At 51.5% G+C, this 23,054-nt stretch overlaps 1 protein-coding gene across 1 annotated transcript in view; it reads left to right on the top strand.

The window, feature by feature from the left end:
- The window catches only part of Tcof1 (treacle ribosome biogenesis factor 1), a 35,527-nt gene that overhangs the window by 3,371 nt on the left and 9,102 nt on the right, over positions 1–23,054 (top strand). The window contains exons 3-18 of the mRNA XM_027949264.2: positions 1,782–1,924; positions 4,462–4,535; positions 5,015–5,201; positions 5,732–5,805; positions 7,734–7,964; positions 9,382–9,594; positions 9,774–9,992; positions 10,090–10,272; positions 10,433–10,636; positions 10,802–11,047; positions 11,135–11,332; positions 13,558–13,692; positions 13,885–14,079; positions 14,252–14,452; positions 17,033–17,140; positions 21,700–21,886. Of these exons, the coding sequence (XP_027805065.2) occupies positions 1,782–1,924; positions 4,462–4,535; positions 5,015–5,201; positions 5,732–5,805; positions 7,734–7,964; positions 9,382–9,594; positions 9,774–9,992; positions 10,090–10,272; positions 10,433–10,636; positions 10,802–11,047; positions 11,135–11,332; positions 13,558–13,692; positions 13,885–14,079; positions 14,252–14,452; positions 17,033–17,140; positions 21,700–21,886 (2,798 nt within the window). The remainder of the gene's footprint in view (positions 1–1,781; positions 1,925–4,461; positions 4,536–5,014; positions 5,202–5,731; positions 5,806–7,733; positions 7,965–9,381; positions 9,595–9,773; positions 9,993–10,089; positions 10,273–10,432; positions 10,637–10,801; positions 11,048–11,134; positions 11,333–13,557; positions 13,693–13,884; positions 14,080–14,251; positions 14,453–17,032; positions 17,141–21,699; positions 21,887–23,054) is intronic.

The following is a 23,054-nucleotide window of genomic DNA, read 5'->3' as shown; positions in this document are numbered from 1 at the left end:
TTCAATCCCTGGTACCAAAAAAAAAAAAAATGAGTGGAGGAGGGGATGGTTGTGTTCTGTCCCTGCACTGGCCTGACCATGGCTGACTGGGGAGAGGGGTGCTATGACAGTCCCATGAGGAATGATAGGAGTATTAGGAGAGAACTGAGGAACCATTGTCTGCACATCTTTGAGGACAAAGGGAGTGGGTATAGTGATCCCACATGTATACCTGTGTGGGAAGAAGATAGGTTTCATTTCTGAAGACAAACACTTGAATATCCGGGAAGTCCAAAAATTAAGTGATAGAGAGACTAGTGAGCTTCCTATCCTCAGAGGTGTGTGAGCAAAGGCAGGAATGGTCTGAGAGAAATCCCAGCCTCCCAGGAAGAGCTAAGGTCATTGAAAACCCTGCCTGCCCTCAGGTCTTGGTTCCCCTCTGCTGCTAAATTGAGCTCAGAGCTCAGGACACACCCCATACTTCCTCACCCTGTTTGTCTTAGCCAGGTGTGTGGGTGTTGCTGATAGGACTTCCTTCCCTAGAACACCACATCAGTGAGCAGCTGTAAGCCCTTCCCTGTCCTGGGCCCCTCTATGGGTGAGGAGTACTACTAAGACTCCTGCCCTTTAGGCAAACTAGCCCAATGATTCCCTGCAAATTCCAAACCCATCCACCAGCCGTTTGGCCTTGAGCAAGTTTCTGCCCTCCCTGAGTCTGTCTTCATGTGTAAAATGAAAACATAATTATCTCATTGCAATTTGAGGATTAAATCCAATAGTCCTTAGTAAAGTGCTAAAGCTGACAATTGGAGGGGTCCCCGCCTGCCTTGGTGCTTATTGGACACCCACTATAAGCCAGGCACTATTGATGTAATAGGGAACAAACCAGAGAAACTCCTTAGTGTTTCAGAACTCACATTCTGTTGGGAGGAGAGAGGCAGAACAAGTGGATAAATGTAGTCAATGAAGCCTCTTAGCAGGAGATTCCTGACAAGTGCTCCCCCTGGGAAAAAAGGGACCTGTGCCACACATCTCGAACTGGCAGAGCAGTGTCCACCCCAGCTGGAAGACATGGGGCATAGGTAGACTCCCTGGAGGTGGGAATGTGGGTCAAAAGAGGTGATAACCTGAAAGTTCAGGAGACTCAGGCATCTGGGTGCTTCTTCTATCAGTGCCCCAAACTTACTCCTCGACCTGGACAAGTCACTTAGTGTGCAAGGCACTGAGGGGACTCTAGTGAGCTGCCAGTCTTCCCACACCCCCAGCCCTTTCTGTGTAGTTGAGGGGGTCAGGCCAGAAGCAAGTAAAATCATGGAAGATAGAGAAAGGTACTCAGAAGGAAAGGAAATAGGATGACAGGGCAGAGAATGCCTCAGGGGAGGGGACATCAGTGCAGGCTGCTCTGAGGAGGCTGGATTAGAGCTCAGGTAGAAGGGACAAGGACCCTGGTTCAAGAAGAGGTAACAGCTCGTGCATTAAGTGCTTGCAGTGGAGGAGTGCTGCTAGTTCTGCAAAGTGCCTACATGGGACAGCACCTGTCACTGACAGTTAGCTGCTCCTGTTCTGTAACATTACTGATCATTCATGGTTATTTTCAAGACTGACTGAGAACTGGAAAGGCACTTTACAAAAGGAGTGAAAAGGCAGAATACAAATTGTATCTACGCTGTGTTCTCATCGTTGTTTAAACCCTGTACACATTTCCTCTGAGGGCTAGGAGGATGTGGTAAGGACTCTCTTCCCAAATCTTATGGAGGTGTGCTGTCATCCAGTTGGTATAGCCAATCATCCTTGTCCTGCAGGACTTCAGAGCTTGGCCGGAAGCGGAAGGCAGAGAAAGATGCAGCCCTGCAAGCCAAGAAGACCCGAGTGTCAGACCCTGTCAGTAGTTCAGAGAGCTCGGAAGAGGAGGAGGATGAGGCAGAAGCTGAAACTGTCAAAGCCAGTAAGAGCCCTGCGTGTGGGGGGCTGCTAGGGGACTTGGGCCTCCCAGTCGGGTCCCCATCCCTGGTGCCGGTGGGGGTCCAGCTGGGGGCCTGTACCATAGGGAAGAGCCAGTGGGATAGCAGATTGCTCCGGGGTGAAGCCTTCCTCCAGTTTCTCCCCTAGTGTGAGCCCTGGGAAGACAGAACCTTTTAGTGGGGAGATTGGGAAGCCATCACAGATCTGTTTGAGCCTTTTAGCTGTGCCAAATGTTGTGTCCCCAATCTTGGGGATCCAAGGGTAAACCCAAAAACCCAGGTGGGTCCGTGCAGCACATAGTCCTTCAGAGGGACCCAGGAAGCTGCATTTTTACAAGCTCTGAAGTGATTCTGATGGGGTGGAAAGAAGACCACATTTTCAGAAGCGCTGCTGGAAATGCTTTAGAAGGCTGCTAACAGACCCCTCTACTCTGTGTGGCCCTGGGCGCTGCTTCAGGAGTGCTTGTCCCCCCTCATTTTGGCAGTGTGCACATTGGTGCTAAGGGCTGTGCCAGGCAATGATTTCCGAGCATAGAGTGATCTGTGAAGGTCGCTGTTGCCCTTCTCACTTCAAGCCTCCCTGTGCTTTCTTAGCAGCAGCCATAACCTGTCTCCTAGGCATTGTGTTACCTTTTTTTTTTTTTTTTGCTTACATAAAAGACAGTTCCTTAATTTTTTTTTCAGTTTCTTGACTTTTTAAATATAATTTTTGATTGTAAAAGAAATGCAAGATTCATTATAAAGTATTCATTATATTCTTCAGGAGGCTGAGGTAGGAGGATCACAAGTTCAGGGCTAGCCTGGGTAAGACCCTGTCTCAGAATTTATAAAAAAAAAATGGACTGGGGATATATAGCTCAATAGTAGAGCACTTGCCTGGCAACCCTCAGTACAGAGGAGGAGGGGTATAATATTGAGAAGGTTCTTTGAAAAAGAAAAGGAAAAAAAATCACTCATATTCTTGCTACCTATAATTCAGCAAATTATTCTTTCATTTATTTTTCCTGAGCCTACTTTGAAAGATGTTTGAGATCACACTGGATATATATTTTATGTCTTGCTAATCTTCTTAAATTATAAATGCAAAACAAGTTCACTTTGAACTAGACAAACTATATAGAAGAAAACTGGAAGGTTTCCTGTTCTCCTCCCCTGCTTCCTTTCATTCCTTGCATGTGTCTATTGGTGGGTGGCCTGTAAAACTTCCTGACTTGCATGCAAGGTCAAACAAATATCCATCCTTACATGCATATGTGCACACCTATACACCAAACAGAAATGGTCAAATTTCAAAGTGACTGGTTATGCAATTTTTGTGTGTGTGCTGGGGTTTGAACCCTGGGGCGCTTAACCACTAAGCCACATCCCCAGCCCTTTTTTATATATTTTATTTAGAGACAAGAGTCTCTCTAAATTGCTGAAGCTAACTTTGAACTTGCAGTCTTCCTGCTTCAGCCTCCCGAGCTGCTGGGATTACAGGCATGTGCCACAGTGCCTGACTTGGCTGTGCAATTTTTAAAGCTGTGATAATGGAATTGTAATTATACTTTTTAAAAGAGTCCTCATTGAGGAAAATAAGTTGAAGTATTTGTGGGCAACGTGACAGAATGTCTGGCATTTTCTTCAAAACAAGGCATGATGGGGAAGAGCGGATGAGACAAAAGATGAAATAAGATTGGCTACAAGCTGATAATGGTTGGAGCTGGGTGGTTCAGTATCCTTCCCCTGTATTTATGAATATGTTTAAAATGTTCCATCATTACAGAAAGGAGAGAGATGGAACTAAGTGCCAGAAAAAGAATTAGATCATGCATTCATTCATCTCAGTAACATTCTTTTTAATAACTTAGAAATCTTTTCCTGTCTGAGATCTGAGGAGGCTATACCTTTGTTCAAAGCACTAAGAATCTATAAATCTCAACATCTGACTGGGCCTATGTCTCATGGTTCAGCCACTTCTCCATTAAAAAGACATTTGAATTCCAAGTAGCTTTCCCTATGGACCCAGGGCTGACCGTCTGTCTATTGTGCCTTTTTTCTTTTCCTGGATGTGTGGTGGGGGGCTGCAGGGAAGCTGGGGTGGAACCCCAGGGCCTCGAGAATGCTAGGTAAGTGCCCCCTGACAAAACTGCATTCCCAGCCCCCACTGCTGCTTCATGCAGGCGACTTTCAGGCCTGTAGTATGGTGGCCTGTGTGAATGTTACCCACCAGAGTTGTGCAGTGCTTGTAGTAGTGGGTGGCAGGGACATGAGCCAGTCTTTTCCTTCTGGGGCCTTGCTGTTTCGTGCCACAGGGGAGCTGGGAGAGCCTCAGGATGTGGATACAGAGCTTCCATGTTCCTTGATAGACATGGCTAATGGATCGTAGCTCTTTCCCACTTTTGAAGTCAGCGTCAACTTCTCTCAGCAGCCCCAGGCAGTCAATGGCAACTGAGTTGTTAGTTGAGATGAAACCCGCCTCCCATTGTTCGAGGGGAGGCCCATCTGGCTCATCCAGAGGTGTGGTGTTTGTGTCTTGCAGCCCCTAGACTTGCATCTACCAATGTCTCTGCTGTGGGGGCACATTTGCCATCAAGCATGAAAGAGAAGGCCAAGGTGAGTGGACCGCTTTCCACACTGTGCCTGTGGGAGTTGAAGTGTCCAATAGGGAACAGTCCCCTATGTCTAAAAGTTGGGGTTAAATCAGAAACTGCTTAGAAAGTCGGATATCATTTTCTGATAACCCATAAAGTGCGGTTATAGACCTATAAAGGGTTATGTTCCTGAAATTGGAACAGTAGCAACAATATGTAAAAGTAATTGTGAAATGATTATAACATTTGTACCAAACCGCTGCTTACCACTTGACAAGGAACCCTTGTGGCCCCAGGATTGTACTGCAGTTCTTTCAGTGCCCCGGGGAAGGCAATTTCGGCCCAACTGCAGGAAAGAAGAAGTAAAGGCCATGGGTAGGGGACAGTTTGCTTGAACTTGCGCACTTCAGAAGTGGCAGTGGTAGGTTCAGTAGCAGGCGGGCTACGCTCACACATCCTGCCTCCCATACCAGGTGTTCCTGACCTTCTTGTTCTCTGTAGGCAAAGACAAAGAAAGCGGGCAAGACTGTGAACTCTGTGCCACATCCTCCCTCGGCAAAGGCAGTGGTCCATCTCCTCTCTGGAAAGTCACCCAAGAAGTCAACAGAGCCCTCAGCAAATACCACCTTGGTCTCAGAAACAGAGGAGGAGAGCAGTGTCCCAGGCCACAGAGCCGCTGCCAAGCCTGGTGAGAATCCCCACCTCTAGTAGCCCAGCACCAGGTTTGGGCTGGGAGACCAGCCTGGGCACTGCTTTGTTAAAGCTCTGGGACATTTGGAATTCAAAGGTTTGTCTCCATGATAGCAAGCGTAGATTAGCTGGAGGATGTCACTGTCGCTTTCTGTAAACATCCAAGCAACCTGGGTGGTGGTCAGAGCATTTTTTGTTTTATCACTCTGGTGGATTGGAGACTCAACAGAAAGGCCTGGGTTTGACTGTTTCTTAAGTAAAGTGGGTATTTGCCCTTCCTGCCTCTGAGGGCATCATGGTGAAGGGAGATGCACGAACTCTCAGGTGCTGGTGCATGTTTGTGGGGTCCTGTTCTGGCCCTTACCATAGCTGTGCAGGAAAACAGTTAATGATGGTTCCCATTTCAGAAGAGGAGAGATTTTTGTGCAGATGAGGAACTAATCAGTGCTTAGCAGCCAGCATGGGGGCAGTGCGGGGGAGGGTCAGGCAAGTAGACAGATGATGTTCATCTCTATGTTCCTCCCTCAGGGACAGTGTCAGCCGGTCCAGCTGACAGCTCCAGTGAGGACACCTCCAGCTCCAGCGATGAGACAGATATGGAGGTAATTGCTACTCATCCGCAGGAGTCACCCTCTCCAAGCCTCTGACCTTCCCAGGGGCCTGACTGGGACTTCAAATACCAATGGGCCCAGATCAGTGCAACAACTGGGCCAGGACCTGGCAAGGCTTTTTGGTGCATGGGGATTACAGGGATCCCAGTATTGATCACAGCTCAGGGGTCAGGTAACTAGGGTGAGGGAAGGAGATGGGGTGAGCTTCCTGAGAGATGTGGCCTTGGAGCACAGTGGAAGGGAGGGGGGCATATTCCAAACAGGAAGAAAGGTAGGACCAAGGCCCCTGGGCAGGAGTGTCGCTGTCATGTGTGGCCATGGGTGAGGCTGCTGAGAGTATTCCAGACCACTGGTGAATGCCCACCTAGGGCAGGACTCTGTGGCCTTGTCTCTTCTCTGAACTTTGACCTGGGAGAAGTCCTCAGAGGTCATTCCCTATATGCTAAGTGTCAGGCCTTGGGAACACCTGGTGAGCCTGCCTCCATCAGGAAAGAGAAGGTTCCCAGATGTTTAGGCATAATGGGATCCATCAGTTACTTGAAGGGGAAGTGGAGAGTCATGAGGGCAGAAGCAGGAACCTGACCCTGATGAATAAACATGGGCAGGAGGGCAGCACATGCAGAGATGGAGGCAGAGAAAGCTCATGCTTTAAAGAATGTTGACCTGCAGCTTTGTGAGTGGGGGCCAGAATGTTACAAGATGCGGTCACTCACAGGTTGGCAGGCCAGATCCACTATGTGACCTGGAAGACCACCATGGGAGTTTGGGTTTTATTGCAGGGACTATGAGAGTCCATTGCAGTGTTTTGGGAACAGAGGTTAAGGTGGCCTGAGTTATGTCTGCTCTCACAGCAAGACAGCCAAGGGTTCCAGGTGGGCCCTTTGTATAGACAAGCTGGGGAGCTGTTGGAATAACAATAGCTGAGGATGCTAATGACTGGGATCAAGGTGTCTAGTTTGAAAGCTGTTTTAGAGGGAGGACCAGCAGGAGTTAGGGGGATTGAGGCCACTCCCATCAGCCCCAGGCCTGACCCCAACTTCCATCCTCTCCAGGCCCTAGATGTAGTCAGCTATAAGGATGCTCCTGGTCCCATCACCCCAGGCTGGTCAAGGGAAAGGGGACTGCTACTGCTGGCAAACCAGTGCTGAGGCAGGCAGCCTGAGTGGTCCAGGACCAGTGCAGAACTCAGTGGCAGTGAGGCAGAGTTTGAGACTGAGGACATGAATGACCCAGGGTCAGGTGGGGTCTTACAGAGCATAGTGGGGGCACTCCTGTAATCCCAGCAGCTTGGGAGGCAGACTGAGGATCATAAGTTCAAGGTCAGCCTTGGCAACTTAGTGAGGTCCTAAACAACTCAGCAAGACCCTGTCTCTAAATAAAATATTTTTAAAAGGGCTGGGGATGTGGCTCAGTGGTTAAGGTTCCTGGATTCAATCCCCAAAAAAATTTATATCAGAATTTTAGAAATTAGAATTTTTAAGCTCACAGAAGGAATGTGCCCCAGCTGTAAGCCAGTGGCAAGACTAGCATTCAGATCCTGGCCCTCAGCAAGACCCTGTTATCAGCAACATTAGATTAAGGGGCTGACGAAGATCAGCTCTCCTGAGAGGCTGGCTGCCCCTCTCCAAGCTGGACCCTACGCATGCCATGTGCAGGACACGCGTGGTGCTTGAGAGTTTGCCCTGGTTGGACACCAACCAGGAAAGACCCCTCCAGATGGGATTCCATCCAAGGCCTTTGTATTGACCTTGAGTGATTTGTATCTATCTGAAAAATGGGAGTAAAGATAATATCTGCCTCAAGGAGCTGTTTGAAATTCAAATGAAGCACCTTCTGCACCTAAGGGGAAATGAAATGGTTATTATGTATTTCCTCAGCCTCTGAGCTTTGGCATCACCAGAGGATTCTGTGTGTTCCAGGTGGAAACCTCTGGAAAACCACCCCAGGTCAAAGTCTCACCTGCTGCCCCCAAGGAGTCTCCAGCAAAAAGGGCAGCCCCAAGGCCTGGGAAGATGGGGGATGTGACACTCCAGGTCAGAGAAAGTGCCCTGACTCCAGCCCAGGGGGCCAAGAAGCCAAAAGAGGAGTTGGAGAGCAGCGAGGAGTCATCTGAGAGTGATGAAGAGGTCCCTGCAGGGATACACAATCAGGTGAGGCCCTGATGCCCATGGCCCCCAGTTTCTGGCAGAGCCACCGCGTGATGAGCACCTCTGCCAGAGAAGACCTACGTGGAGCTGGGGAGAGGGAAGAGAGCAGTGTGTTTGAGTTGATGATCAGGACAGCTGGGTAGCAGGCTTCAGCACCTGTGGACATTGCTCTTCTGGCCCATGCAGCACCCTAGAATAGCTAGTTCCCGGAGAGTGGGTCCTACATCCTAATTCTGCCAGTGACCACACCACTTGCCTCAGTTTCCCTGTCTGGAAATGGGCTGTTGTCCTCAATTTAGCTAGTCCTGCTAAGAACTTTTTTTTTAATATTTATAGACTAGTTGGACACAATATCTTTATTTTATTCATATATTTTTATGTGGTGCTGAGGATCGAACCCAGGGTCTCACATTTGCAAGGCTCTACCGCTGAGCCATAACCCCAGTCCAAGAACGGTCTTGAGACCTTTTCAATTACCTTGTCCTCTGGCTCAGGTCAGCCCAGACTCTGAGTAGACAAATACCATGTTAGCTAACGGAATCCAGGTACCTTCCTCTGCTGCTGGGACCTTTCCCCTAAGGAATGGCCAGATCTGCAGCCCCCAAGGCTCTGGACACATCCCAGGGGCAAGGTAGAGGGTTTGCAAAGCCCTTGGAATCAGAGCAAGAGGAAGACAGGAGAGCAAGTTATGTTAGATGCTAGGGAATGTGAAAGGAGGCTGAAGCTAAGAGACTGCCTTGCAGGCAAAACCCTGGGTTCAGTCCCCAACTCTGAAAAGAAAGGAAAGTAAGGCAGGGTACATAGAAATGACAAAATCAAATTAAGTGGCTCCCAGGAAGAGAGATCTGAGTCAAGGCCTAGCTTGAAGAAGGACATCTTCAGGAAGGAAGGTCATTCTAGGCAGGAAGCAGAGCCTGTGCCCAGGCCTCCAGGTGGGATTAGGAGTAGGAAGAGACCGGTCTGAGTGTGCCTGCTGCTGCTCCCCAGCTCAGGGCCCTTCCCCTGTGCCCAAAGACTAGTGAGGACCAATTGGCTGTCCACTTTTCAGAAGGAGCCCAGGTGTGTCTTTTTTACAGAAACTACATTCTCCTTGTTGGTTCAAAAAATTGAAAGGAAGTGATCCAAACAAAGGCCACCTGGAATAACTGGTTCTTAGAAGATCGGAGCCACCTATTTTCGGGGGTGGGGGTTGGGGGGGGTGACCCAGGGCTGCGTGGCCTGGACATTTTAGGGGGAGACAGAAAAGCCACCAGGCAACACAGAGCCAGAGAGCAGAGAGAAGAGCAAAGGAAGAGGAGCCACGGGTGGGGAGGCAGGCTGGGGGTCTCAGCAACCACTGGGGCCTCTGGGCTTTGGCCTAAAGGCATCGCCAGAGGATCTTTAGAAGAGGGAGAGTCACCTGCCTCATCTCGTTCACTAGGTAAAGGCCACTGAGAAAACCCTCCAGGCTAGAGCTGCCCCAGCCTCTGCCAAGGGGATCCCCGGGAAAGGGGCCACTACGGTACCCCCAGGGAAGGCAGGGCCTGTTGCTACCCAGACTAAGGTGGGGAAACCGAAGGAGGAGTCGGAGAGCAGCAGTGAGGAGGAGTCTGAAAGCGAGGAGGACAACCCAGCCGCCACTGCCCTGCTTCAGGTACAGCCGAGGAGGGACACCTGGCAATATGGGCTCTCCCGAAGGTCTCCAGGGACTTATTCTCCTACCCTGTGCTAGGCTCCAGCCACTTACCTTCTTGCCCTGTGGTGTCACTGGCCTGTCAGTTCTTCCGTGTACACACCCACACCCTGACTCTCCCCACCACTGTCTCACTGCAGGCAAAGCCCTCAGAGAAGAGTCCTCAGGTCAGGGCTGTCTCAACCCCTGCCAAGGAGTCTCCCAGGAAAGGGGCCCCTCCAGTGCCTCCTGGGAAAACAGGGCCTGCTGCCATCCAGGCTTCGGCAGGGAAGCCAGAGGAGGACTCGGACAGCAGCAGTGAGGACTCAGACAGTGAGAGGACACCAGTAGCCATGACCCTAACCGTGAACCCTACTCAGGTGAGGCTGAAGGACACCCTGCTTAGAAAGGTCTCCTGTGGACTTGCGCATCCCCCTCAGAGCACCTTTCCCTGATCTTGTCCTTTGCCACTCCCAGGCAAAGTCCCTGGGGAAAAATCTCCAGATGAAACCTGCCTCGACTGTGGTTCAGGGACCTCTAGGGAAAGGCATAAGCCCAGTAGTCCCTGCAGCCCAGGTGAAGAAGGTGGAGAAGGCTTCGGAGAGCAGCAGTGAGGAGTCGGACAGTGAGGAGGAAGCCCCACCAGCGACCTTGGCCCAGGTGAGGTCCTTCTGCCAGGCCCTTCCATTCTCAGTGTGGGAGCCTGCATGGCCTGCCATCCCCTGTCCCCTCTGCTGCGACTCTGCTTGCTGTCTCAGTCTTTGTCTTTGCACACGTCACCCCTTGGGCTCCCTCTCCTGATCCCATGTGTCTCACTCAGGCCAAGCTCTCTGGGAAAACCGCCCAGGTCAGACCTGCCTCGGGTTCTGCCAAGGGACACTTGGGGAAAGTAGCTGCCCCAGCGCCCCCACAGAAGGCAGGGCCTGGGGTCAGCCAGGTCAAGGCTGAAAAGGAAGACTCCGAGAGCAGCGAGACATCTTCTGACAGTGAGGAAGAGGCATCGGCAGCTGTGACTCCAGCCCAGGTGAGGCTGGGTGCTGAGGCAGCTATTCATCCTGACTGGAGCGCCCTGACCTCCAGCCCTGCAAGTCGGCATATGGGTTCTGGCTGTTGGGGGAACAGCAATGGGGCTGTACCTCAGAATCCAGGAACCTTCTCTAATTTATCTTTATTATCATTGTCCCCACAGGCAAAACCAGCTTTGAAAACTCCTCAGACTAAGGCTTCCCCCAAGAAAGGCACTCCCATTACCCCTGCATCTTCCAAGATCCCCCCAGTGCACGTGGGCACCCCAGCTCCCTGGAAAGCAGGAACCATGACTTCTTCCTCATCCCCAGCTGTGGCCTGGAGTACCCAGAAGCCAGAGGAGGATTCCTCTTCGAGCAGTGAAGAGGAGGAGCGGGGGGAGTCTGCTTGTGCAGCAGCCGTGGCACAGGTGAGACCCATGTAGGCTTGCCAGCTCAGGGCTGGCCCCGTGGTGCTCTCGGCTCCTGTGAGACCCCTCTTCCTTCCTTCATTCCAGGTGAAGTCTGTGGGGAAAGGCCTCCAAGCGAGAGCTGCCTTGGTACCCACCAAAGGGCCCTCCGGGCAAGGAACTGCCCCAGCGCCCCCTCGGAAGACAGGGCCTTCAGTTTCCCAGGTTACAGCTCAGGATTCTGAAGACTCTGAGAGCAGTGAGGAAGAGTCCGACAGTGAGGAGGAGGCTGCCACTCCAGCACCGGTGAGGCCTAGGAGGAGCCAGTGGCACCACCCGCGCTAGGCCCAGGCCAGGTCTGAGGGTGGGCTTGCCTGGGGCCACTCTTGCTCGCTTCTCGCAATAGCCCCAGGATGGCCTCCACCAGTTCCGCTCCCCACCAGGCTCTCCATAGCTTCTCTGCCCAGCAGAACTCCAGGGTCTCTGTGGCCCTGTGAGCTCCCCTAGGTTCCAATGCTTTCCACGTGCTTTGTTGAGTACCCACCCTGCCAGGAGCGCTCCTGGGCTGGGGTTGCTGAGGCCCTGGCCTTCATAGAGGTCCCCCCCACCAGCAGGGTGTGGACATACATAGGCACGCATCCTTCCAGCAGGGTGAGGCAAGGTTACAGTAGAGGATGTGTGCCTGGGCTAGCAGAGTTAGGAAGTCAGATCCGGGGGTTTTCAGAAATGGCATCTAAGCCAGGGGCTAGAAGTCGCCCTTGAAGTGTCGGGTAGAGGATTCCGGACAGAGAAAGCAGCCTGTTCAAAGACCAGATGGGGGGGGTTAGGGGAGCACACCTGGCTTGGGTACTGCACATCTGTCTGGTGGCAGGGGTAGATGGCAAGGGTTTGGAGCCACACTGCCTGGCTCAAGTTCCAGCTCCTGTCCTAGCACGTGTTTAGTCTGTGGGGGCTCTCATTGGACTACTGTGTGTTGCCACCAGCCCTCCCGGGTGGGTGAGAGGGGGTGGATCTCACCTGCTGCACCCAGCAGAGCCCCTGCATCTGGCAAGTTCTCACCTGGGTTATGTGCAGGTGGCCAGGCTGATGTGCAGCAGAATTCAGAGTGGCCTCCCTGCCCCGAAGAGTGGGGAGCAGTAAAGAGTCCCTACCCCCTCTACACTACACCCTCACTGTTATTATTTTTCATTGTCGCTCTTGGTGTTTTTCAATAATCACTCAGATATTAGTCATTTCTTCTTTCTCTGTACCAGATACATTTATTTAATCTTTTTGTCCCCTGCTTACTGTTGACTTATGGTACCTAAGGTCCCGGGATTCCTCCACCATGGTTTCAGGCTCTGCAGGGGCCCCTTCCAGGGCCAGCAGGCTCCTCCCCTTCCTCCTAGATGCAGACACGTTGCAGATCCAGTGCCTCCGGGTTTCATTGTGCAGATCGCTTAAGTATTTGTCTTCCCATTTGAGCCTCCCACCTGTACCATGAGGTGGGCGTTTTATTTTTATTCTTTGAACCATGGGTTATTTAGAAGTGGGTTGTTGAATTTCCAAATATCTGGGATTACCCAGGTTTCTTTCTGTTGTTGATTTCTAATTTGATCGCACTGTGGTTGGAGAACAGATTTTGTATGATTTCAGTCCTTTTTTTATGTGTTGAGACTTGTCGGGTCAGGGTGGCCCTTGCAGCTTCTGTCCTTTTTCTCATGTCTGTATAAAAGCAAGACTCTCTTAGGTGACAGGAGCTCTGTGCTGGTGAGCGCTCAGCCTGAGGAGCTGGCACGCTCTCACCTGGGTTATGTGCAGGTAGCCTTCTCCTTTCTGAAGTCCTGACTCTTCACTCCACTTACTTTCATGCACCTGAGGGACACTGGGGTAGGGTATCTTCTGACACTGACCAGATGACATCTCTGAATGAGCCAGGGCTTTGAGATGCTGACAATGCCAGGCCTACTGCTATACTTCTGGCAAGGATCTCTGGAAATTTCCTTTATCAAACTCTCTGTGAGATCTGCATTTGCCGGAGACCCAGACAGACATTTTGGAAATGGTTTCTGCCTTGTTCTATTATCCTCAGTACCTGGCTCCCTCCTCATAGATTAATGTGGCTGCTCAAGCTCCGTTTATTACTTCAGCATTCCAGCCAGCAGGGAGGCAGAGAAATGTTACCTACCCTTTATGGCCCTCAACTTTTACCTAACTGAAAGGGAACCTAGAAGGCACCTTGGTTCTAGATAGGCTTATGCTTAGTTCCCACAAAGAAAAATGCTTACGGTAATGAATTTGAGTGTTTCGAATGTGCCAGGCACTGTGTCAAACAAACAGGATTTCCTGCTTAATCTCACAATAACCCTATAGGTGGGGTTATTTTCCTCATTTTACAGAAGAGGAAATTGGGGCCCAGTGAGATCAAATGCTTTCACATTCACACAGCTATTAAATGAAGGAACCCAAATCCGAGCTCAGGATCTGACTACAGAATCCACATTCTGCCTGCGCATGTCACCTGCTCCTGTAACTTTCTCTTCTCCTTCCAGGTGAAGGCCTTGGGGAACACCATTCAGGCCAAAGCCAGCCCAGCTCCCATTAGAGCGTCTTCAGCCAAAGGCACGTCAGCCCCCGGAAAAGTGCTTACTGCAGTTGCTCCAGCCAAACAGGGGTCCCCGGCCAAGGCAAGTGGGGCCAAAAGCCACAAGAAGTGTCAGGAGTTAGGGCAGAAAGGACAACCAAGCAGTGGCCCCAGCCTGGACAAGGCCCTGCCTGGGCAGGGGTGACCTTGGGAGTCATACCATGGGGGAGTTTAGTCTGAAAGGAGCTATGCTGTTCCCCTGTGTCTCCAGTACCATAATCTCCTCCCAATTCAGGGGAAGCCATCAGTGAGAACCCCCCAGAACAGCACCGTCACAATGAAGGGCCAGGCATCTGTGGCCACCACGGGAAAGGCAGTGGCCGGAGCAGCCCAGACCCAGAAGGGGTCCGTTGGCAGGGCAGAGGAGGAGGACTCAGAGAGCAGCGAGGAGGAGTCAGACAGTGAAGAGGAGGAGGTGGCACCAGCACAGGTGGGCCAGGGTGCTGGGTGGGGAGCACCCCTGTGCTTCACTGTCTGTGCCAGGAGCCACAGGCATGCTCCAAGCCCAGCCCCTACAAGGGCCATGGCCCCTCTTTGCCCATCCACCTCCTCGTCTTCACACGTTCCCCGTCTCTCTGCCCTCGCTCGCTCTCTCACTGCAGGTGAAGCCCTTGGAAAATAAACTCCAGGTCAGGAATGCCTCAGGCCCTGCCAAGGGTTCCCCCATGAAAGGGGCTCCTCCAGCTCCCCCTAAGTCTGCATCCGCCCAGGCCCCACTGGGGAAGCAGGAGGATGATTCAGATAGCAGCAGCGAGGAGTCCGATAGTGAGGGGGAGACACCAGCAGCTGTGACCCCGGCTCAGGTAAGACCTGCAGGCCTCCAAGGCACCGCCATCCACTCCTCAGTTGGAACTCAAGTTCAGGGCCAGGTGGGGAAAGAAGAGCACAGTAAGGCTCTGGCTCTAGGGTCCCTTCCTTTACTGCTGTCCTCCATGTCCCTTAGATGTCATCTGCTGTAAATCCCTCAAACCAAGGTCTCCCCAATGAAGGGTGTCCGAGGCTCGAGCAGATATCTGTGCAGGTTCAGTTGAGCAGCTCCTTTTAAGGCACAGAGGTTTGGACTGTGGTGCAGGGATCATGAGGTCTGGCGGGGTAGAGGAAGTCATATCCTAGGCCTCAGAGGCAGGTGCGTCTCCCAAGGGAAGTCCCAGCTAACTTAGTGTGGAGCCTTGGTCCTGGGGAGTTGGGAGAGAGGAAATGAGAAATGACCTTTTATCAGGACAATTTTCTCTGATTATAGAAGGCAGCAGGACTAGCTATGTCCTATAGAAACTTAGGGTGACAGATTCTAGTTAGGGCTCAGGCACGTTATGGAAGTGGTTGACACTGGCCTGACAGAAGTGATAAACGATGGCAACTGACGCTGAGCCTTGGGAATAGGAGAGACCATAGGTATGTAGCAAAATTAGAGCCAACTGGAGGGACGGCCCTATTATAAAACTACCAGTTGTGACCTTGTAGAAATGTACCCTCATTATGGCCAAATCTTCCTTTTCTTGAAGGAAGCCAGAAATCACTCCTGGCCAAGTTTCATCTCTTAGATTTCCATTTTCTTCATAAGTAAAACAAACATCAAGAACTGTGTTAGATGCTCCTAGGTTTGACCTCTGCCTTTGTGAATGGAAGGCATTGGCCCTCACCTCAAGGAGCCTGTAGTATGTAGGGCGAGACAGGTGACTGGATCATGGAAGAATGTTCTGGTAGTGCTTTTATCTTCTGGAGTGAGGAAAACAGGTCTGTGAGAGGCCAGAGGCAAGTATGGTTGAACTGAGCTAGAAGGAAGACCAGACATGCCCAGGCACAGGTGGAGATGTGAACTTCACAAAGCAGTGTGTGCAGCCGATGGACCCAAGGGCAGGTGGTCAGTAAAGGCACTGTCTCACAGACAGCATCCTTCCTATTGCTTGCCACTGGTAACATATGGAGGGTCTAGATCCCAGGCGAAGACATGGATCCCAGTCATATACTGACCTGTGCAGCTTTTTGATTCATAAGTTTTTGGTGAGTTGCTGTGTCAGTCATGGTGTCCCAGGCTGCAGGAGAAAACCCAGTTCAGAAGGGCTTTAGCACTGGGGGACCGGTTCTTCAGCTTCCCTGATGACCCACTAGCCTCTTGGTCATAGCAGGGCTGTAGCATCTCCTGAAGAGCTGCAAACATTCCTAGCAGACCCCTTCTCAGGTCTCCTTATCCAGATTTCTGGCTGGAGGTGCCCAAGCCCTCGCCCTGATCATTGATGAGAGGCCTGTAGTTCCCATGAGTGGCTAGGAGGAGGGCCACCCTCCCCAGAGCAGGTGATGAGCACCACCAGAGCAGAGTCAGAATCCGTAAGGAAGATTGATAGGCATCACTGCTGGGGAAGCAGTCAACTGTGTGTGTTGTAGTTGCCCCATTTAAAAATTGGGAAGCTGGAGCCAGAGCTGTTGGTGCATACCCATAATCCTAGCAGTTCCTGAGGCTGAGGCTGGAAAATAACAAATTCAAAGCCAGCCTCAGCACAGTGAGACCCTAGCGACTTAGAGAAACCCTGTCTCTAAATAAAATATTAAAAAGGAGTGGGGATATGGCACAGTGGTTAAGGAACCCTGGGTTCAATCCCAGGTACCCCAAAAAAAAAAAATTGTGAAGCTGGGTGCGGTGGCACATGCCTGTAATTCCAACAAAGGAGGCTAAGGCAGGAGGATGGCAAGTTCTAGGCCAGACTTGGCAACTTAAATGGCAATTCAAAGATGAAAAGGCGTAAGGACAAGGCTCAATGATAAAGCTCCCCTGGGTTCAATCCCCAGTATTGAAAAAGACAAAAATAAGAAAAGTTAAAATTGATAAATGCCTCATACAAATCAGATTCTTTTAGCTCCTCCTGAGGAATCAAGGGCTCAGGCACACCCAATGCTTCTTGTGGCTGAACTGAAGTAATGACAGATAAGAGTCTCTATCCTGGTAGGGAGCACGGAACTGCCCTCTGGCCTGACTGCAGGGCCCGTTCAGCCAGCCCCTCATGCCTGGCCTGGCCGGGAGGGATGGCGGCCAGCAGGCCACTTTTAGCTGGGGGTGTTAGAATCACATATGAGCTGTGCTGAGACCACTGACCTACAACCTCGCCCCAGGCTACAGGCCACCAACACCACAGCCCCCAGGTTTTAGCTGTGACTAAGTCATACACACCTTTCAAGTTCAGAGTCAGGTCTGGAAGAAAGTAAGTAGATGGAGATATGTGTCCAGTGGCTGTGGGGCATGCCTGGCCAGCAGGTGTCCCCTTTTTGTGTATATGCAGAATGGAGTTGTGCCATCTTCCCCAGAGAGCCAGAACACAAGAGGGGCATTGTCACTAGCTGTGTTCCCCCTCAGCTCATACCCCTTCCCCATCATGTTCTTGCCTCCTCAGAAGGATGGTACCTCCAAGACTGCCAGAGGCAAGGCCCTGACCTCAGGACCCACTGAGAATGCAGAGGTGTCCTCAGACAGCAGTGGCGAAGAGCTGCCATCAAGCCAGGTAGGCAGCACCTGGTCCGAAGACACGCCAGGCCCAGCTCAGCAGGGGTGGTGAACTCGGGGTGGGGTGCAGATCTTGCCACAGGGAAAACTTGCCACTTTTAAACACACTTCACAGTTTCCAGAGCTCTCTCTGACACATTCATCTGGACAGTAACCCCATGAGGCAGGCGGCAGAGAAAGTTGAACACACAGGCTTCCAAGCAGGGTAGCGGAGGGTAGAGGCCAGGTCCATACCTACCAGCCCTAGGCCCCAGCAAATGCTTTGACCTTCCTGAGGCTTGGCATTTCAGTTGTAAAATGGATGGGGTCAGTAACAGTGCCTGTCTCCTCATCTGTACTGATGCAAGTACCTCAAGTCCTTGGCACAATCCTCTGCCTGTGCCAGAATGCCTATGATTGTCAGGAGGGCAGGTGGCATTGCCCCATTTGACACTTCAGGAATGGAGGCCCTGAGAGTTGAAGCAATTTCCCCAGATTCTCAGGAAGAGGCTGAGAAGGGCACAAACACTGGCTCCTGGCCCCTGTATGTTCTTGTCCTGGCTTGGGACCTGAGCTTCTCTGCAGGGCTCATCAGAATTCCATGGCCTCGCCCAAGACCCCAACCTGAGCAACTGTGGCACCTTAGCATGCTCTGCTGCACCCCTGGTGTTCCTTAGACAGAATCCCCAAGGGAGGGACCAAGCCCATCTTCTCTCTGACTTCAGAGACCAAGGGAACTTGACTGCTGGGGCCTAAATTTTCATGTGAACCCAGGCCTTTCTAGCAGCCTCACCAGAGCTGCTGGAATCCTGCAGCCCCCACACCAGTGGGCCTGCTTCACCACTGTCCTTCTGTATCAGGTGTCAGTCTGTCACTGAGGTTCTCCTGACGGCTGCTCGCACACCTTCACCAAAACCATGGTGAAAAATTAATGTTATTGGTCCCTCCCTGTGTGCCAGGGACTGTACTGAATCCCATTTTGAGTTATTCTGTTTAATCCCACAAGAACTCTGAGGGAAGGTCCTTTTGTTATTTGTATTTTAAGGAGGGGGATGAGGCTCAGAGTTGAGCAGCCTGCCCCATCCATTTGAACCCAGGCCGTGCTCCCTGGCCCTGTCCAGACATTTCTCTGGGGCTTGGGCTGTGCCCCTGGCTTGCTGTGGAGCTTTGTGAAGTCTCCTTCTTGAGGGCTCAGAACAGCTGGGAGGGAAGGGCCCCTCTGCATTTCCCTGCGGGGGCTGGCTAACACAATTAAAATGAACATCATGCTTAAACTGAACCATTTAATTGGTACGTTAGTCCTGAAGATTCTGGAGCCCCTGTTTGAAAAGCAGAAGGGAAAATAGTCGGCAGTTTGTGCATTCCCCAGGGAAGACTGGGAAGACAGGCACTTCCTGGGGAAGCTGTGGCCTCCGCCTAGCTGGGGGACTTTAAGCTTCTCAGTCCCTTAATTATGATTACTATCATTATTAAGCATTTATCAAACATTTTGCTATTGGCAGTTTTTGCTGTTTTTCTTAATTAGCCCACCAACCTAGCAAGAGCTTGATGTGGGCTGAGCCCCAGGCTCCAATCCCAGTCCCCTGGCTGCACCTCTGCCATGTTGTGTAGAGCAGGGGCCTTGGCTAGGGCCTGCACTGCAGCCTGGCTTGGGTGCTGATTAGAAGGAAAGTGGTAGGTGTGTGAGGCAATGCATGCATTAAATAGCTCAAGGGAGCCATTCCACGACACATGTGTGTCACGGCATGGATATGCACCAAGAGCATATGTGGTTTTTACCTACCAGCTTAATTAATTTTTTTGAAAGTGTCAGTTTCTCTGTTATTGTGCCAAACAACAAAAGACATAGGCCCTGCCCTCAGAGTTTCAGAGAGGAGAAACCTGTCAGAAACTAAGGGTGTTAAATTAAGGCCTGGCATGCTGGGTACTAGGAGGAGCTCCTGGCTGGTCCCTAGAGAACTAACTTCCAATTCTGCATTTTAGAGCATTTTGCTGGTCACCCTGAGCAAAGTCTTTGGACCTCAACCTTTTCAACCCCTGGGGCAAGGCTCAAAATTCTCAGCCACATCCCCAAATAGTGGCATTTCTTAGTCCCCTAGGGTAGGACTGGCCCAGATTCTGCTACCCAATCCGCGGACAGGTTTTTGTGTTGTTTTTGAGGTGCTGGGGATGAGCCCAGGGACTCCTGTGCTCAGAACTCCTCTTACCAATGAGCTACACTTCCACTCCACAGGCAGTTTTGGCAGGGACTCTTGGAGCAATCATGCCTTTGTGACTGTGTCCCATGCTGGGGTCTGCAGCCTGAGCCACCAGCTCCACCTGGCCCAAGACTTACTGAGTGAGGACACAAGCTGTGACCTCCACTTTAACAGGCCGCAGGTGCTGCCCAGGAAGCCTCTGGCTTCTTCCCACGGGCACCAGAGCACAAGTGGGAAGGGAGCCCCTGGGCTCCTTCTGGTCCTTAGTATGCCGCACCTACAGGTGCAGCCATGGGCTCGAGCAGAGCAATGACGCTCAAGGAGCTTCTCTAACCAGAACAGGAGCCCCTGCATGAGCTAATGTTCAGTACCCCCATCCCAGTGAGTGACCGACAGGGATTACTATTTGTTCTTTCAACAGGTGAGAAACTAGGTCTCCGGCCTTTGGGGCTTGACCACATAGGATTGTCATGGCAAAGGCAGGCACAGAAGGGGGTGTCCCCTGCACCCTTGGTGATGCAGCCCTCCTCTTTGAACTCTCCAGGCCTAATTCTTGCTCTCCTGCTTAGAATAGTACCGGGCTGTGGGCCCCTTGTGGCCCAGCCGCCCTCTGCATCCAGGCCCCTGCACCACCTCCCTCCCACAGCCCAGCGGCCGGGCCGGGCCGGGGTGGCGTGGGCCGGTGGAGCTGGGAGGAGGCTCTGCTGCTGCGCTGCTTTTAACATCCCGAGACGCTATTGTTTGCCTCAGTGGGTTCGTTGCCTCTCTTGGTCCCCGACAATCTGTTCTTCTGTCTTCTCACATATATATAGATCCCCCTCCCTCCACTGCAAGCCTTCTCCCACTTTGCATCCTTCTCTTTTTCATCACGTGGGAAGGAAGGCTCTGGAAGTGGCAGATCAGAGCAGCCGTGGGGGAGGCTGTTTGGCAGGGGTAGGAAGGGCCTAAGCCCAGCAGAGCTTCCACCCTCGGGCAGGCACCTTTCTGCTTACTTTTTACTTTACCTCTCTTAGCACAGCACCTTGAGGGATACTGAATGACAAGTCAGGCCCACAAGGTGGGCAGGGTGGTGTGTCGAACAGAGACCCAACCCAGCCCCAGGTCTAACTGCCCCTCACCCAGGCCTCAGGCACCTCCCCCTCCTGCCCTGAATTGCCCCACTAGCCAGAGCAGGAACAGACCTCAGGTTAGTGCTGACATTTCCCAAGTGGAAAGTAGGTGCCCCCGTCCTTGGCTCATGGCTCTCCCTAGTTGGGGGCTTTTAGGAGGAAGCAGACCTGGATTCCCCTGGTGCATGGGTGGCATATTCTAGGAGCTGCAGTTCCTAGCCAGACTGGCCTGCACAATACCAGTGAGCTGCTGTTGCCACCTGCTTTTCCTGTCACTCTCTCATTGGGACATTGAGAGCCCCCCCAAAGGTGAGGCAGTGTGAAGAACTCCACAGCCAGCCCAGTCTCTGCAGTCACACGCACCGATCAGGCTGGCTCCGAGCACACCCCCCCCTCACCTCCCAGCACCCTGGCCACTTTGAAGCTGGTCTTAGGCCTGTCGTCTCATCCACTAGGATTTCAGTGTGCCGGTCTGAATGAGGTCTCTTTCTTTTTTCTTCCTTTTAAGCACAGCCACGATTGTATATCACAGCTAAAAAAACTGACCTACCCAGACAAGCGTTCTCATTTCCCCAATTATCTCATGAATGGTATTTGATGTGTTCAGATAAGATTCCAAATAAGGGCCACACGCTGCATTAGGTTATTAATCCCTTTAAATCTTAATCCCGTGGTTCTTCCCCACCCAACCACCCTTGTTTTCCTCATGTATTTTATGTATTGAAACTAGGTCAGTGTAGCTGGGGCTGCAGCCTGGGCCACATCTCAAGGACATGTCAGAGTTGCTGCAATGGGGAGAGCTAGACTCTAAGCACCTTCCTGGGGAACCTTACATTATGGCCAGGTCACTGTAGGAAAGACTTTAGGGCTCCGCCTCACCAGGTCTCTAAAGTCAGCCAGGGGAAAGAAGGCTCAGTTTAACACTGTGGCCCTGGCTTTGCTTCTAGCAGGCTATGATGGTGGGCACTCCTTCCCTTTCTGGACTTGTAGCTTGTAGACCTCCCACCTGTGAGTGTAACTGATACTGCTGCCCTCGGGGGTTCACTGTCAGGGTCAGGTGGGCTCCTGTGAACTGTGAAGTGCTGTGCTGGGTCTTGGAAGGTGCCCTGGGATGGGTGTGGGCTGGGAGTGCCCTAGGCAGCTAGAGTAGCCTCTGTGCCCAGCTGCGCCTACGCTTCTTGGACCCCTTTGCCTTACAAAATTCCTGTCTTCCTCTTTCCCTGGCCAAGCCTTTAATCACTGGGGGGTATGTTCTGTTTTTGTTTTTCAAGGTGATTAAACCCCCTCTGATTTTTGTCGACCCTAATCGTAGTCCAGCTGGCCCACCTGCTACTCCTGCACAGGCCCAAGCTGCGAACACCCTGAGGAAGGCCCGGGTCTCAGATGGCACTGCCCGGCACTCCTCCTCCAAGAGCGAGGATGAAGACCTGATCCCCGCCACACAGTCCTCCACTCCTGGTGAGTGCCCTGCTTCACCTGCCAGGCTCAGCTGGGTGGAGCTGCTGGCAATGACCCCATTGAGGCGAAAGGGGACAGAACTCTGGTCGAGTTGCATGGCCAGGGATTGGTCAGGGACCAGGTGTCTAGGCCCTGCATTGTCACTCTGATGAAGGGCTAGCTCACTATCAACAGAAGGTAGGACCAGATCTGGGGTGTCCTTGACTTAAAAGAATCTGTGATTCTATCAATAACAACAAAAAATGGCTGTTACTCTTATTGTTGTTATAACACTTTAATGAGGAAATCATACCTAATGCTGGCAAGGTAATTAAGAAATGATATTATGAGCTGGGGTTGTGGCTCAGTGGTAGAGTGCTTGCCTAGCATGTGTGAAGCCCTGAGATCGATTCTCAGCACCGCATATAAATAAAAATAAAGGTCCATTGGCAACTAAAAAATATATTTTTTTAAAAAACCGTAATATATTTAGCACAAAAGAAAAAGTAACAGCTGGGCACCTGGTACCCACCTGTAATCCCCGCTATAGAGACTGAGGCAGGAGAATTGCAGCTCAAGGCCAGTTTGGGCAATTTAGTAAAACCCTGTCTCAAAATTTAGAAGTCTGGGGATGTAGCTCATTGGTAGAGCTCTTGTCTAGCATATGTGAGGCTCTGGGTTTAACTCAGTACCACAAAAAAAAAAGGAAGAAGAAAAAATATCACCTATAACCCCACTGCCTGCATCTCAAATATTATTACTTCTAACGTTTCTCTGCTGCTGACTTGACTGAAGCCTAAGACACACCTGTGTTTCTAAAGTAGACCATACTGTACATAGCGCTTGTCATCCTCAGTGGGTATGTTGTGACGTTGTAGGTTTGTCAGTACATATTTATGGTGTGGTTCCTACTGGTTACAAGATAGTACCACATTCCACTCTGCCAGCACCATGTCGGAAGAGACAGGGGTTTGTCTTAGGCTCTGATGAGTTGCTCTCCGGTGAACTCTAGAACAGCCTTTGCAAATATCTGGGTGACTCTCAGGAGAGACCATTTTACATGAGGAGTCTCTGGTACCAGTGTTCTAGCACATGGCTCACGTGTAGCAGCCTGACTGGCTGAGAGGAGAGGACATGAGGAAAAAGTGGGGGATTACTGCCATAGCAGTCATTGGATATTCCTGAGCTG

The sequence above is a fragment of the Marmota flaviventris genome, chromosome 5 (assembly GCF_047511675.1).
Source record: "Marmota flaviventris isolate mMarFla1 chromosome 5, mMarFla1.hap1, whole genome shotgun sequence".
NCBI lineage: Eukaryota > Metazoa > Chordata > Mammalia > Rodentia > Sciuridae > Marmota > Marmota flaviventris.
This window is presented reverse-complemented; position numbering and strand designations above follow the sequence as displayed.